The sequence below is a fragment of the Tachysurus fulvidraco genome, chromosome 25, assembly GCF_022655615.1.
Source record: "Tachysurus fulvidraco isolate hzauxx_2018 chromosome 25, HZAU_PFXX_2.0, whole genome shotgun sequence".
Lineage (NCBI taxonomy): Eukaryota > Metazoa > Chordata > Actinopteri > Siluriformes > Bagridae > Tachysurus > Tachysurus fulvidraco.
In genome coordinates this window covers 6,703,341-6,718,289 of record NC_062542.1, presented here as the reverse complement: position 1 = coordinate 6,718,289, position 14,949 = coordinate 6,703,341, and the positions used below count along the sequence as shown (strand labels likewise).

General features: G+C 38.5%; 1 protein-coding gene across 2 annotated transcripts; it reads right to left on the bottom strand.

Annotated features, from left to right (window-relative positions):
• Positions 1-280: 280 nt before the first annotated feature.
• Positions 281-14,024, bottom strand: nacad (NAC alpha domain containing). 2 transcript variants are annotated; one of them, XM_027171887.2, is made up of 9 exons: positions 13,752-14,024; positions 2,805-7,592; positions 2,406-2,675; positions 2,186-2,274; positions 2,015-2,086; positions 1,765-1,911; positions 972-1,103; positions 577-699; positions 281-414 (listed from the first exon to the last, which is right to left on the bottom strand). In XM_027171887.2, exons 1-9 carry the CDS (start codon positions 13,798-13,800, stop codon positions 400-402), a joined length of 5,685 nt encoding a protein of 1,894 aa, XP_027027688.2. In that variant the 5' UTR covers positions 13,801-14,024; the 3' UTR covers positions 281-399. The 2 variants fall into 2 exon arrangements, with proteins under 2 accessions (XP_027027688.2, XP_027027696.2); XM_027171895.2 differs by having other exon boundaries at positions 2,406-2,672; positions 13,752-14,023.
• Positions 14,025-14,949: the final 925 nt, after the last annotated feature.

Below are 14,949 nucleotides of genomic sequence, written 5' to 3'. Positions count from 1 at the left end.
GCTTAGATAAATGCCATGTCTCCACCTTCTGTGTGTTGGACAGAGTGAAAGAGAAAGAATTACAAGAATAAATGGTCAAGATTATAGAATGAGACAAAAATAGAATATCATCTGCTGGTTTATATTTCATTGCCAGTCACAGCTAGCATCACAACACATGTGCTTTGAGTAAAGTGTGATAAAATATCACTACAAATACATCCCAAATCTAGCATATTTCATACACTGTGTGGGTGATTACAGATTTTCAGTTAATGAAATATAAGAATCAACAAAAAAGTCGTTTTTTTATAGAGTTTATTTAGCAGGTAAAGGACATTGAAAGTACGTAGCAGCATTACTGGGAAGGGTTGATGGGTATGCCAGGAAAAAAGCTGGGGGTGGTCAAGACCTCTTCTATCACATGGTTAGCTCCTAAAGATAGAAATACATATATAAAATAAAAAACATTATTTCATACTCTGTAAAAATAGGTAGTAGTAGAATAATCTTCTGTAACAGTGCTATATTTACAAAAAAGGCTCACAGTCACTGAGCTGTTTAAATATATACTATTAAAAAATTGTGTTGCCTTACCATAATAGCATTGACAATATCGTTCTTGTTGTGACGTAATGCACGGACAGCTTTAGCCCGAGCCACATTAGCCTGCGCCATGACCAGCTCTATATCTCTCTGTTCCAGTCCACTCTCATCCACCTGATATAGAGAAATTGAAAGAAATTCATTTTTTGTTTATTTTTAGTCTTAAATACACAATGGTGAGCACATTAGAGAAGGTTACATATACTGAAGTGGCCAAATAATATTACACTACAGTATTTTATTTGATAATATACTTAGCTTTTTGGATATTTGATTTTTATTTTATAAAAAAATAAAAAATGTCTCCCTTTTTCATTATGTCAGTTATATTTCAGTAAAAGTCAAGCTATTAGGGAGCAATTATAAAGACAGTATTGACTCTCTACCTCTTCTTCTTCCTCACTCTCCTCTTTTATGGTGAGGTTGGGCATGATGTCAGGGGTGACAGGGGACGGGTCAAGCGGAACCTTAAATTTCTCTGCTGCAGCCTTGTGCACTTGCTGTGACAGGTCCTCAATCTGTAACAGAGGCAGGGTAGAAATGTTTTTAATTTTTTTTCTCTACACTATACTTACTTGTGCTTGTACTGGCAACTGTGGTCCTGATCCAGAGCCAGCAAATTTTTAATTAAATTTGATCGACAAACCCATATGTTCCATAGCTCATAGTCCATAGTTCAGTAACTAGGTTTCTATCATGCCATCTGAAGCAGGTCTTCTGCTGTGATTTAGCCAAACACTTGCATTGAAATAAAATTCTTTAAATGAAAGCAGATCTTTGGACCAGACATTAGACATCAACTTGCACAGATTTTTTTCTATGACATTAGTAAATTAATAACATTGCTTATTTTTGGAAAAAAATAAAATAAAATAAAAATTGGAAAAGTATGCATTTATTCTGTCACACTCTGAATACCTCATATGTTTACATGATAATGTGAAGCACAAGTACAAAACCTGAATACTTTAAATCATCTTAGTATATTCATGAAATATTCAATAATTGCCAAAATCAATGGCATATCAATAATAAATAAGGCATTAAAAAGTGAATGTCATCATGTTGTTGTTTATCTGGACATCTGTACACAAGGAATGTAATGTAACTAAACCTTAACAAATATTATTCGAATACTCTTGAACACAAAAATAATCACACGTTTATGAAAATACTTACCTTGGCCTCCCCAAAGACTATGTAGATATCTGATGCAGGGCTTTTAAAGACATCTGGGCGGGTAATTACAAATAGGATATTCTTGGACTTCCGGATCGTAATCCGTGTAACTCCATGGATCTGTTTTAAGCCAAGCTTAGACATAGCCTACATACCCACAACAAGAAAGATTAAAAAATGCTGAATGAGCAAGAAAGACGATATTTGTAAACGAGTCTCTAAAAGTTGGAATCGATAAAGTCTTACATACCTTTCGTGCCTTTTTCTCACTTCGACTCTGCTTAGTTTTGCTCACCGACTCATCCGCTGTAGAATGTGATATCTGAGAGAGATTATATCAGACAAATTTATATATAGATACAGTTCTGGTATGCATTTCTTTTCTTTTTTTTTCAAAAGAATGCACTTGTTATTTACATACTTGTGGGTCTGAAGTTTTCAAGAGACTTCTGGTTGGTTCTTCCAGCTCAGGAATTGATCCATCACTGTCTGTTTCATTACATGAGCCGACTTTGTAATTCAAACATAGAGACAGAGTAAATTCTTTGGGCCTCATACACAGTTGAAAATGGCAGATGTTTTGTAAATGATAACAAGGACAGACTTCATGTAATAAACATACTGTACTCAATAAGACATACTGTTATTTTTTAAGGAGAGATCCACTTCCTTAGATTCATTTGTTCTGTCATTGGTTGAACACCCATCCTCTTGATCAGTGTGCTTTTCAGTTGGATGTTGTCTTGCTTGCACAGGGAAATTTAATGCAGAGGTGATGCATGGTAATATCTCTCTTTCTTTGCTCAGGCTAGATTTTCTGTGAGCAGGAGTACTATCTCTGTTTCCTATACATCGAACAGGGTGGGTTTGGGGGCTTTTGGGTGATTCGGGTCTGTGTTCTATGCCCACTGCTTAAGAGAACCAAAAAAAAAAATGCATCAAAATTTTATTTTCAATAGTGACCCTGTATATGCAGAAATATTGGTGTTGTACATTTAATAAACAATAGCAGAGAAACTGTGATTTGAAATACAACACACCTTCAGGTTTCTCTTGTTTGCAAGTGTTTGACTTTAAGCCTGACTGCTCGTTCACAATTTGATGCGTATCCTGTACTGGAAGTGAGATCGATAATTCTTCCTCAGACTCAACATCTGGCTGTTCCGTATTTATCACTTGAAGAGAGCTCTGTGATTCATGTTGATGCAGTCCATCATTTAGTGTTTTTTCTCTGTGAGTGAGGAGATTGTGTATTTGAGAACTGTTAAATGAAGACTGGGACTCTTGGATAGGTGCACGAAGATCCTCCTCCAACACATCTGTGGATGATGAAGAAGCGAGATGTGTGCTGAGTTCTGAAATTTCTTCTACAAAAATAGAGGCGTCCCTGACATCATCACTTGCATCTTGTGTGCTTTTGTGTGATTCCAGCCCTTCTAATGTACCATGATAAAGTGCTTCTTTCTGGTTTGAATTGCTGAGACCATCTGAGTCAGTAGAACCTGTCGATTCTCTGAAATTGGTGTTTCTTTCAAGTGTATTGGAGCTGGATTCTGCAGGCTGGAATACAGTTTGATGAGTATCTTTCTCTCCACTAGAATCGCTAGCATGTAATTGCTGTTGAGTTCCTGGAGTATTTTTGTTATGCTGAGAAAATGTATGATTTGCAGATGTTTGTGTTTTTTTAGTCTCTTTACTCTCTTTATTTCTGATGTCTTCTATTTTCTCCAGGGCAATTTTGCTGTTGTCAGAGGTGGCAGCTTCCTTTGGTGTCTTGCTATCTGAAACAGATTTTCCCCTACCACAGTTCACTATGGTAGTATTCAGTTCTCCTTTTTCTGCATCAGAATTACGTGTTTCCTGTGGAACTTCAGTCTCATCTTTACTTAGTTCAAAAACAGTATTCTTCTCTCTGACATTTTTGTTTGTCTCCTTTATTGTGCATGTTTCAATGGCCTTCTTTTCCTTGAGCGATATACATGTACTATTTTCACTCTTTGGTTGAATTTGTTTGTCAGCCACTTGACTCAGAAAATTGACATGATTTTCATCTTTTCTTATGTTAGACTGTAATTGCCTGGCATCTAAATTTGATGCCCCAATTGTAAGAGAGCAGGTAGCTATCTTTTTGTGTATCAGAGACTTGTCAGAAGAGGAAATATGACGCTTTGCTTCACTTGATTTCTTTTTGTGGTCAAAGTTGCCAAATGACCCTCCTTCTAGTTTAAATACAAGCTTGTTTTCTGAGACTGTTGAATCAGTATTTACCAGACACATTTGTTCAGAAGTTTCATGAATCTGTATTCCACTTGGCTTGTCTGATATTTTATTTGTCGTGTTGGGCTCACAGAGATCGTTTTGTTTGTACAAATTGTTATAACCTAAAATGAGTGCCTTATCCTCTTCTTGAGCTGAATCCAGGACTTCTGTTCCCTGTTTGCGCAAAATGTTTGGGCTTTCATTTATGAGTATTTTTGATGTGGGTTCCTCAGGAATATTAAAATCTGTGTCAGTAGGCTGGTCTTTCTCATCTTTCCCATCATGTGAAAGAATATTTAATGGTATACATGTAGACTGTGCACCTGGCATACTGGGTGAACGGCTTTTTTCAGGGTTGTTCCATGTAGTTTCCCGAATATTTTCTGAATGGCATTGTATAAGTGCATTATTGTCTGGATTCTGGAGGTTGTTTGCATCATCCTCACCCCCTCCTGCCTCTGAGAGGTCCTCAATGGATTTCCAAGTGGACAAATTTGTCTCCAGCATACCAGCTTCGTTATTTGACATCTTTTCTGGCAAGAGACAGTAGCTGTTGTTATCCTCGAGATCACCCATCATGTTATACGGGGCAGAAATGTTTGGAGTTACAGATATCCCCTTATTGTGCAGTGATCCAGTTATCTCACACATAAGCAAATTATCTGGCCTGAAGTCACAGAATGGCTCTTCTGGAGCCCAATCATCAGGAGAAACACTCTTCTCTGTTATGCTACTTTGGGCGTTCTCCTTCTTTGGTGAGATGGCAAGCTTGCTGTAAGTAGAACAGGACATAGTTAGAGAGCCAACACTTATATCCTCTGTACTGGGTTGATTTTCGGTCAGGTTGTCTTGGTCAAGAGACTGTTCAGTTGAGGAAATATCAGCAGGGGTTAAGTTATCTGGTACTTCAGACAGCTCGGGATAGGCACAAACTGGTATGTTTGTGGGGCTACAATCATCTTTAGGATAGGACAACAAAGGGACTCCCTTGTTGAGATCATTGGTTGCTGTCTCATCAAGCTGGAGTGAGGTATTCAAAAATTCAGAGTTATTTCCATTTTTCTGATCTAGATCTTTATCAACCTGAATATTTATCTTATTATCTATGCCTGCTGCTGTGGCACCAAGCACACAAAGGACTGGTTTAGAGTATGTTTGTGATACTCTATCTAGCTCTGCTGAGCTTGCCTGATTTCCTGAGCCTAGAATGTTTGTATTGACACTTTGTTGAGACACCACAAAGCATGCATTTTCTGTCTCTTCTGAATTTTTGGAATCTGTGATCTGTTGAATCTCTTCATTTTGTTCCCTAATATCGCTTGAGGAATCTTGTCTTTTTGCACATTCTGTCTTTGAATTAAGTGTGCTTATGTCTTCAGCATGAGCTCTGCAGACTGACATATGTTGCTGAATTAATGTATTCGATTGCCCGGAAGATCCAGAGGAAATCTCCATTTCACTCTCACTTCCAGAGGATTCTGGTCGTGCACAGCTTACAGGCTGCACATGGTCTTCTTGTGGAGGAAATTGCTGTGCCAGCTCAGCATGTCTTTCTGTGCTGTACAGATGGTCTTCTTCATCTCCATTACAAGAGGTCGAATCAATTGACTCCTCTGTGTCATCCTGGAAAGCAAATGACTCATCTACTCCATCGTTAATTGAGTTCTCAGAGAGTGAATTTAGGAAAGAGGCAGATGTATCCTCATCATTTGGATCATCAGCTGCTCTTGCTCCAATCTTTATGGCTTCAACTTGGTGTTCCAAATTGCTGTCATCATTTAAGTCCACATCTTCATCTTCATCATCATATTCATCCACATCCCCTTCTTCCTCTCCAGCAGCATATGCATCAACTTCATTTTCTGGCTCATCGTCTGTAGGGAATAACGTTATTTCCATTGAATCTGCTTGGAATATGAAGCTGGCATGGACTGGTAGCATTGTGGCAGGAATCATCCCCTCACCACCAGGTCCATCATCTGTGGAGCATCCATGGAAGAACAGAGCAGAAGATCCCATCTCACTATACAAGCTGTTATTATCAGTGTCTGAAATCTCTGATGAACAAGTGGCAGGTGTTAGACTGCCTGTGTCTAAAGTGTTTGAAGCTGCTGCCTGCTGGTGACTGAAGGGAGAAGAACATGCCAGATCTAAAGGAAAGTCCTCTTCGAGGCTAAGAGGGGCATCATGCCTGGCAAAGTGCTCTGAAATACAGTCATTAAAGTCCAGCTCTAGCTCCTGATCTGGATCATCCAAAGGCTCTGAAATATCAGTGGCTATTGGAGTTGCTGCCTGGACTAAAGTGGCCTCAGAACCTCCTCTCTTGTGTGTTGAATCTGTAGTCCCACCACTGCTGCTCCTGTGTGAGGAAACACTCTCTGTCACCCAGTGAGGTCTACAAGTCTCTTTCTTTATCCTTTCCGCCTCATGTTCCTCACTCTCAGTCAACTCTGGCATGACAGGTTTACACAAACAATGCTCCCTTTCAGCCACAGGTCTGTCATCTCCCAGCTCATCTCCAATCTCAGAAAGAGAGCTCACATAGCAGGCAGGGACCTCCTGCAATTCAGCTTCAGCTGTTAAATTAGGTGAACAGGAGTGAGAAGTGCCAGAATTGTAAGAGGAGGTACAACTGCCACCTTCAGCAGTAATGTAGGATCCAGATGGAGAAGTGGGTGGGGAGCACAGATCAGACTCATCTGTTGGTGAACCAGGAGCTGTGCTTGGACTGCTTGGTTGCCATTGTTGCTTAAGATGTGAGCAATAAGCCATCTTAATTGGAGTGGAAGGGGCTGTGTAATAACGATCCGGGTCCAGTCCGGGAAGGACACCAATGCGTTGAGGATCAACTGGATAGGAGGGCTCAGAGAATGACAAAGAAGGCACTTCACCCTGAGATAGAGACAGCATGTCTCCTTCATCATCTGGGAAAAAGGTGCTGCTTTCTGTAAGCTCAGTATCTGCTGATTTGGCTTCTAGAATTGGGCATTCATGTAGCTGATCTAAACCTTTCTCTTGTTCAGGTGTTGGAGTCAAAGTCATAACTTTGGCAGATTTTTCGATCTCTTGACCAGTATCAAGTTTATTTTTCTCCTCTACACTAATCTGACTCTCCACTTGAAGGGTAGAAGTATCTGAGTGAGTGGGTTCTGAACTGGATGATTCTTTACTTGTCTTTTTGTCTGGAGGCACACCAATCTGTGTCTCCATGTTTTTCAGTAATGCTTCTTGCCCCATAACAACTCTTGCATCCATGGACTCAGGTTCTTGGTAGTCACTCTCCACTTCAGCTCCAGTTAGAACTTTAATCCTTTCCATTTTCACTGGCCCTCGTCTGCATCCACTTCTACCAAACCGCCCTGTTAGTCTGCCTACTGTGCGCCCATCTGATTCAAAGCTGGCACCCTCTGGTTGAGGTCGAGTAGAAGGGTTTGGTTTAGACAAGACCAAGCGAGGTCCAAATGGAGAGGTACATTGTGGGGAAAGCTTGGGTGGAGTGCTCGGAGATGGGCTGGAGGCACTGTCAGTTGGAGTTGAGGCGGTGGAGCTTGAGGTTTGCCTGGACAAATCTGAAAAAGAGGGTGATAAGAAATTTAGGAAATAAATAAGCACTTTGAATGCTATCCTTCTAATTGGTCTATCACCTATTTCTTTGTACAAAGGGACAACATTGACCTTTAGCTGAACTACTTGATGTTGTTCATCACTTCCTGATGCTGCAATCATGAATGACTACTCAGGAATGGCTTCAAAATGTCACATAAAATATTAAGTATATTACATGAAAAGGTCATCGACACCGACACAGTTTGTAGTTTGAGTTTTAGTTGAGTTTCTTTTTTCTTATCTATCATTTTTGAATGAACGCAACATCAACTCATCGAGTCTACTTTGAATTACCAGATTTTATCATTCATCACCCAAAATATCATAAAAGCAATAAACCAAATATAAAACAGTATAAAATAGAAAATTGTAAAAAAAAAAAATAACATTAAATACATTATTTCAGTCTATACAAAAATATTATGTTTTGAACTCTAATTTAAACATACACTGAATTTGGAATTTGGTTTTGCTGCTTGAAATGTCTCAAAACCTTTTTTTTTTTTTTAACTATTTTATAAGCTGAATAGTGTATATCATTTTCATCAGTTTGTAATTTTGGGCCAGGTAGAAAACAGACCAGTTACTCAGGAGGGTCTTTTTATTTGCTACACACAAGCAGCTTTGGAGAGAGACTTTCCAAAGACTATCTCATCACTCTAGAGAAAGTAGTGATGGTGTAAGAAGCTTTGGTTAGATAGTGAGAAGCAGCAGTTTGCCTGTTGAGTAAGAGACTCATGGAAGTAATTCCCTATTCTGCCTGCAAGGCAAACTTAGACTGACAGCACTGACAGTAACAGGAGGAACCATTTGTACTGTCAGCAGGATAGTCATGCAGGCACACACACATCGGCACCACAGTACTAATGAATGATGAGTTACCACAATCCTCCAATACAGCTTCAAATAACCTTGTCAACCAAAATTAAATGCCAAGGTGATTTGGCATATAAATTATAATTATAAATTCAGCTCAGCTACATAAAAATGAGATTATTAAAAAAAAAGAAAAAAAAAAAAAGAGTATGTCCCCCTGGATAACAGCATTTTCCAAATACTGTAAAGGTAACTACGGTCTGGTGTAGGCATTCTAACATTCCTACAAAGGGTTCATATGCAAAATAAATGGTCTATATAATTGCAGATCAAATACAATGGCTGAATATTTAAACTATATGATGTATAGATAGCAGGTATTTAGCACAATGGCATTGGTCAACATATCCTGTACAAACCCGATTTCAAAAAAGTTGGGTCTCTGAACAAATTGTGAATAAAAAAGGAATGCAATAATATACAAATCTCATAAACTTCTATGTTATCCGCAATAGAATATAGATAACATATCAAATGTTGAAAGTGAGATATTTTGAAATGTCATGCCAAATATTGGCTCATATTGGATTTCATGAGAGCTACACATTCCAAAAAAGTTGGGACAGGTAGCATTAAGAGGCTGGAAAAGTTAAATGTACACATATGGAACAGCTGGAGGATCAATTTGCAAATTATTAGGTCAATTGGCAACATGATTGGATATAAAAAGAGCCAGGGTGTCAGTGTCTCTCAGAAGTCAAGATGGGCAGAGAATCACCAATTCCCCCAATGCTTTGTATGTATGTATGTATGTATGTATGTATGTATGTATGTATGTATGTATGTATGTATGTATGTATGTATGTATGTATGTATGTATGTATGTATGTATGTATGTATGTATGTATGTATGTATGTATGTATGTATGTATTTATTTGGTACACAAATATGGATACACATGAGCAATACCTCCATGTGGCATTGCTAGAGTTGGTGTTTTAACAAAAAATTGGGCTAAATTTGGAACAAGTTCACAGGCAAAATTTTTCTTTGCTAATCTAGCGTCTGAGGTTGCTAAGATCTTGTTTAAAGGTGAATAATGTAAATTATATATATATAAAAAAAAAAAAACAATTCTTAATTCAAGACTGAACACTTTGGTTTTTTTCCTTATCAAATAAGGAAAGTTGGGACATCAAGAGGACATGAGGAAGAAGATGAACTAAAACTAACGCGAAATATTTATTATCTGCCAAATACTGCATAAATATATTTTACTGTTCTGTCATATACCTCCAACATTTTTGGGTTAATCTATTTGTGTGATTATTGAAATGTAGTTGGGATGGAAATTGTACACCTGGCAACCATCTACGTCCTTCCTGTTTCATCTTCCAGCTGATCCATTACAACCACTTCTGTTTTTCAGATTGCTTTTTGTTTCTCCCAGCCCGTGTGTGTGTGTGTGTGTGTGTGTGTGTGTGTGTGTGTGTGTGTGTGTGTGTGTGTGTGTGTGTGTGTGTGTGTGTGTGTGTGTGTGTGAGGTAGATAGTCCCTCAGCTCTGCCATGTGTATCAGTATGCTTTGCTGTGGGTGGTTTGTTGTACTTAGTCATGATACAAAATGATTACATCATCCTGTGCACCCGGCACATGGAGCAACTGTTATGGGGTAGTATGAAAAACAGTGCAGTGGTTATGCCAGATTTTGTGTATGCTTGTCACACAGAGAGCGAGAGAGAGAGAGAGAGAGAGAGAGAGAGAGAGAGAGAGAGAGAGAGAGAGAGAGAGAGAGAGAGAGAGAGAGAGAGAGAGAGAGAGAGAGAGAGAGAGAGAGAGAGAGAGAGAGAGAGAGAGAGAGAGAGAGCTCTTGCTTTCATAAAACTATACAGACAGATCCTGAAATTTGCTTGCAATGTGCATCTCTGTGACATGGAGAGTTGCTCATGGAGTGCACCAACTGATGCAGCACTCTCTCTCTCTCTCTCTCTCTCTCTCTCTCTCTCTCTCTCTCTCTCTCTCTCTCTCTCTCTCTCTCTCTCTCTCTTTCATGACCTCTTTCTTGAATGCCCTTCCATACCAACCCCTGCAGTTTACAAAACCGAATGTGCAGAAGGTATAAGGCACTTAAAAAATACACTACTTCTGTGTCTATTCTGTGTCTATCTGTGTCTATCTGTGTCACGAGCATAAATATTATACCTTGAGTCAGCATTAGCTCTCCCCCATTCCCACCCCCCCCCAAAAAAAATCCTCTCGCACCTGCATGCACTGACTTTCAGTGCTGCAGTGAGCAATCTGAAATTTCTTGCTTAGTCACATTCACAAATGCACTTTGTCCAAGCATCCTCAGGATAACACTCAGAAAAGCCCATGAGAAAAACCTCAAATGCATTTCAGTTACTACATTGATGGTAATGCAATTCGATTTCTGGTAACTGGCAGACAGCATTTAGATGAGTGTTATACACAGTCATTTGATGCAGAATAAACAGCAGTTGCAACGTGTAGGCTGACTCGGATGAAGTTGAAGTAGCTGTCGTGTAATACTAAGTGACCAATTTGGGGAGAAAATGCGGAAAACATCCTTAATAACAATACAGCACTGAGAATCTTCTTAGAAAAACAAAAAAAATCTATGTTGTAGTAATATTTCTATGTTGTAACATTTCTATGTTGGCGTAACATTTTAAGACCATCCTGAAAATAATCCTATTTCCACATACTCAACCTAAATGACAGATGGTAGTGAAATTAGGTGGGGGGCACGTTTTTTTTTGTGTGTGTCTTCTATGTTTGTAATGTTGTTGGACGTTAATGTAGCTTCCTTGAGTTCAAAACAAATTTCCTCTGGGGCAATAAAGATTTAAATCAAAACTCTTAAACATACTGTATTCAGCAATATCTACACAAAGAGACTGTATTAAGGCAGTGCATTATACTCTATCATCATGATTAAATATCAGTTGAATTAGTGTTTTTTCTAAAGTCTGAACATCTCTACTGACTTCATGCTGTGTTTCCTATGAATTCCAAACAATAAACAAGAGCCATAACCCATTTCTTGTGTAATTAGAATTTATATTATATAAAGGTGTGCTTAATCTACCTACTTTAAGTTTCTCTGCATAAAAATTCTGAGGAAAAAGGATAATAGATCAATGAATAATAGTAATTTTATGTACTTGGGTTATACTAACCTTTTTTTTTTCTTCAGATGACTCTGTGTGTGTTCACAAAGAAATAGCATTCATGTAAAGGATGTTTTGTGAATAAAAGTCCCCTACTGTATGTATGAAGTCTAGGGAGTATTTTCTGTGTATTTTTCTTGATTATTTGCAGCGCTCTTGTGCTCGACAGGAATCCTAAATAATCCACCTTAAGACGTTTGTTAACAAGACATCTGTTGTGAATCCTTAAAATAAACAGTTATCAAAACCTTTGAAAGACTTGGAATGAGTCTCCGCTGCTAAGCAATACTGAGAAATAAAATATTAAAATGCTCGAGCCTTGCACACCACTGAGAATCAACATATAATGCTAATGTTAAATTGTATTCAGATTCCACAACACACACTCTTTCTGCCTGTTTGAACTTTGATGCATTTGTGCTACCAAGAATATAAACACACACCTACTAGGTTTATAGAAAGAGGAGGCTAATTAAATCCCTACAGTGAGGCAACGTTAGAGTGAATTCCAGCCATCTTGGTTTACTGTATATTTTCCCTTCAGAAATTCATAAATAAACATTCTGTAAATATTACAAAGCAAACAAACAAACAAACAAACAAACAAACAATGCGTGCCCAGCATACGCTACCACAACAAACGGCTTCCAAATTCAACCCCAGTTATCTTTGTCTCTACTGTTTGACGAGTCTTGAACAGTGTGTGATGTAATAGGACACACTAGATTAGAAGGTCAAACAAAAGCAGCTAAGATCCTTTTACGTGGCACTTGTCAATTCAAATCCACTCTGGATGGTCTGTAATTAAAAAAAAATACCCTTTTCCTTTTTAATCTAATATGATTATTTTACTTAAAGTTATATCTCATTACCTTGGATGAAATATGAAGCTGAAAGGATTCCCAAGGGAGAGAATAAATTGGATAGAAACGATTGTTCAGTTCTTTTCTAACAACTGATTTCTATTCGATTGTTGAAACAGATGGATCGTAGAACTTCCTTAATATGTATTACTCTGTAGCCTATGTGATTCTACTGAGGACTAGCTGCTCATCTCATCTAATTTGCTCAGTACACTAAAGATAGTGGCGACACACTAACACATAAGAGACTATTTTTTAGGCCACCTCACACACTCACACACTGGTACTCATGTTTTAGCATCCGACATCAAGTATGGCTGCTATCGTAAGGCACTTCCTTGTTTTTACTGCAACACAAGACTCTCATGATGATAAACATACAAGATACAGGCTCATCACAGATCTTGTGTTGTAGTCATTTAGACTCTATTTTTTACTGTATATACAGTATTTATTTTTCATATATCAATATAAATGAATAGACTGTAATTTTAGAATATACAATAGAAGTAGCATAATATAGATTACAGATCAAGTCTCTGTTAATAAAACCCAAAAGATTTTTAAAACTTTGCTAAACTAGATAATATACACATCATGTTCACTATATTATATATAATATACTGTATGTTCCATCCCTGTTATGCTGTATTACAGCAACAACAACATTAATCGTTAATTGCAGTGCTATTAAAGAGCGATTAAAAAATGATTACTGATGCTGTTGTGGCTATAGCTATAATATCCAAAAGCCAGAATTACTCATTTACATGACATTTTTGAGCAGGCATTTGAGCTGGCCATTCATTTCTCATCTGACGGGTCCTCTGTGATGCTGTGTCATGCTCTGGATATATTACAGCATCTCTTTTGGGACAATGCTGATGCTGTTTCAGGGTGCGGCCAAACCCAACCTCTCTCTCTCTCTCTCTCTCTCTCTCTCTCTCTCTCTCTCTCTCTCTCTCTCTCTCTCTCTCTCTCTCTCTCTCTCTCTCTCTCTCTCTCTCTCTCTCTCTCTCTCTCTCTCTCTCTCTCTCTCTGTCTCTCTCTCTCTCTCTTATTTTGTCCAGAAAGCTTCACACTTTCTTCAACCCTCAGTCTCTTTTCACATTTCTCTCTCTTTGCCCCCGTAACTTATTGATCTTTAAATATGCACACTGCCACAAACACTACCATCATCCCAACTCTCACTGCTTTCACGTTATATACTGCACACATTCTTTTCCTCTTCATGTTGTCATATGTTTCTTACCTGGTAGCTCTGCGTCCGTGTCCAGCAAGCCTTGTGTATCCCCAGGCATGCTGATCCTTATCCAGCCTCTGACGCACTTGTTAGAAATGGAGGACAGGAGTTCAGGAGGCAGCAAATGAGTGTGTTGCTGAGATGCTCTGCTGCTGAGTGTGTTTGTGTGTGGGATAGATAGAGTGAGAGAGAGAGAGAGAGAGAGAGAGAGAGAGAGAGAGAGAGAGAAAGAGAGAGAGAGAGAAACTGCAGAAGGATGGGTGGAATCTGAGAGAGAGCTGCAGTGCTCTGCTGATTGCAGCGAGTCCTCAGCCCAACCCCTCTCCTTCTCTCTCTCTCTCTCTCTCTCTCTCTCTCTCTCTCTCTCTCTCTCTCTCTCTCTCTCTCTCTCTCTCTCTCTTTCTCTACAGAAGACCTCCTTCTGAATCACCATCCTTCCCTCCTTCCTCACCCACTGTATCTTTATTTTTTTTGCCTCTCATCCCCTGTTCCTATTCTATCTCCTCCTCTTCCTCCTCTTCTCTGTTGTTTTATCACTTAGTCTTCCATCCCCTTCGCTCCGTTAAGCAAGTGGATGTTGGACGATGATGTCAGCAAATTTTTACTCTGTATGTAGGCTGCTGCATTGCTGGAGGACACAGAGAGAAATGATTAATATAGTCACAGCATTAAACATGAAGTTTATATACATGAAGCAGTAAAACTTTATATTCTTAAAAAACAGTGGTGAAAGATACAGTTTAGAGAAAATAGTTTAATTAGTTAGGGGTGTGACTATTGGATGATTTGAATAGATGCATCGATTTAAAAAAAATGAATAGTCATAGAAATGAGTTATTATCAAATTAATATACATGAATCACTATCTACAATCAAGTATAAATTGATTGTTATAAAACAGATTTTTTTAATACTTGTCATAATACATGTGGATTATTTTGATCTTTTATTAAACCAAGCACAACAGCACCACCGGTGGTCAGAGGCAAAGCACATAGAACAGTAGAAGCAAAGCTGGGGCTGATTTCTTTCTACCTTTTTGCTATAATGCAGACTCTCAATGCAATCTGGTCTCTCAGAAAAAAAAAAGGTGCATGCAACTTATTAGCAGCACTTTCTATCTGATCAATAACAACATTAAAGTGTGACACAAGCACACGTTGAATATAAACATCTCAAACCTTCAGTCAAAGCCACAAAGTTTCAT

Excerpts from the sequence above, each read along its gene's own strand:
- nacad (XM_027171887.2), bottom strand. The coding sequence starts at position 13,800 with ATGCCTGGGGATACACAAGGCTTGCTGGACACGGACGCAGAGCTACCA. Across the intron at positions 7,593-13,751 it reads CACGGACGCAGAGCTACCAG|ATTTGTCCAGGCAAACCTCA; the intron begins GTAAGAAACATA and ends CCTCTTTTTCAG. Across the intron at positions 2,275-2,405 it reads TCTCTCCTTAAAAAATAACA|TCGGCTCATGTAATGAAACA; the intron begins GTATGTCTTATT and ends TGAATTACAAAG.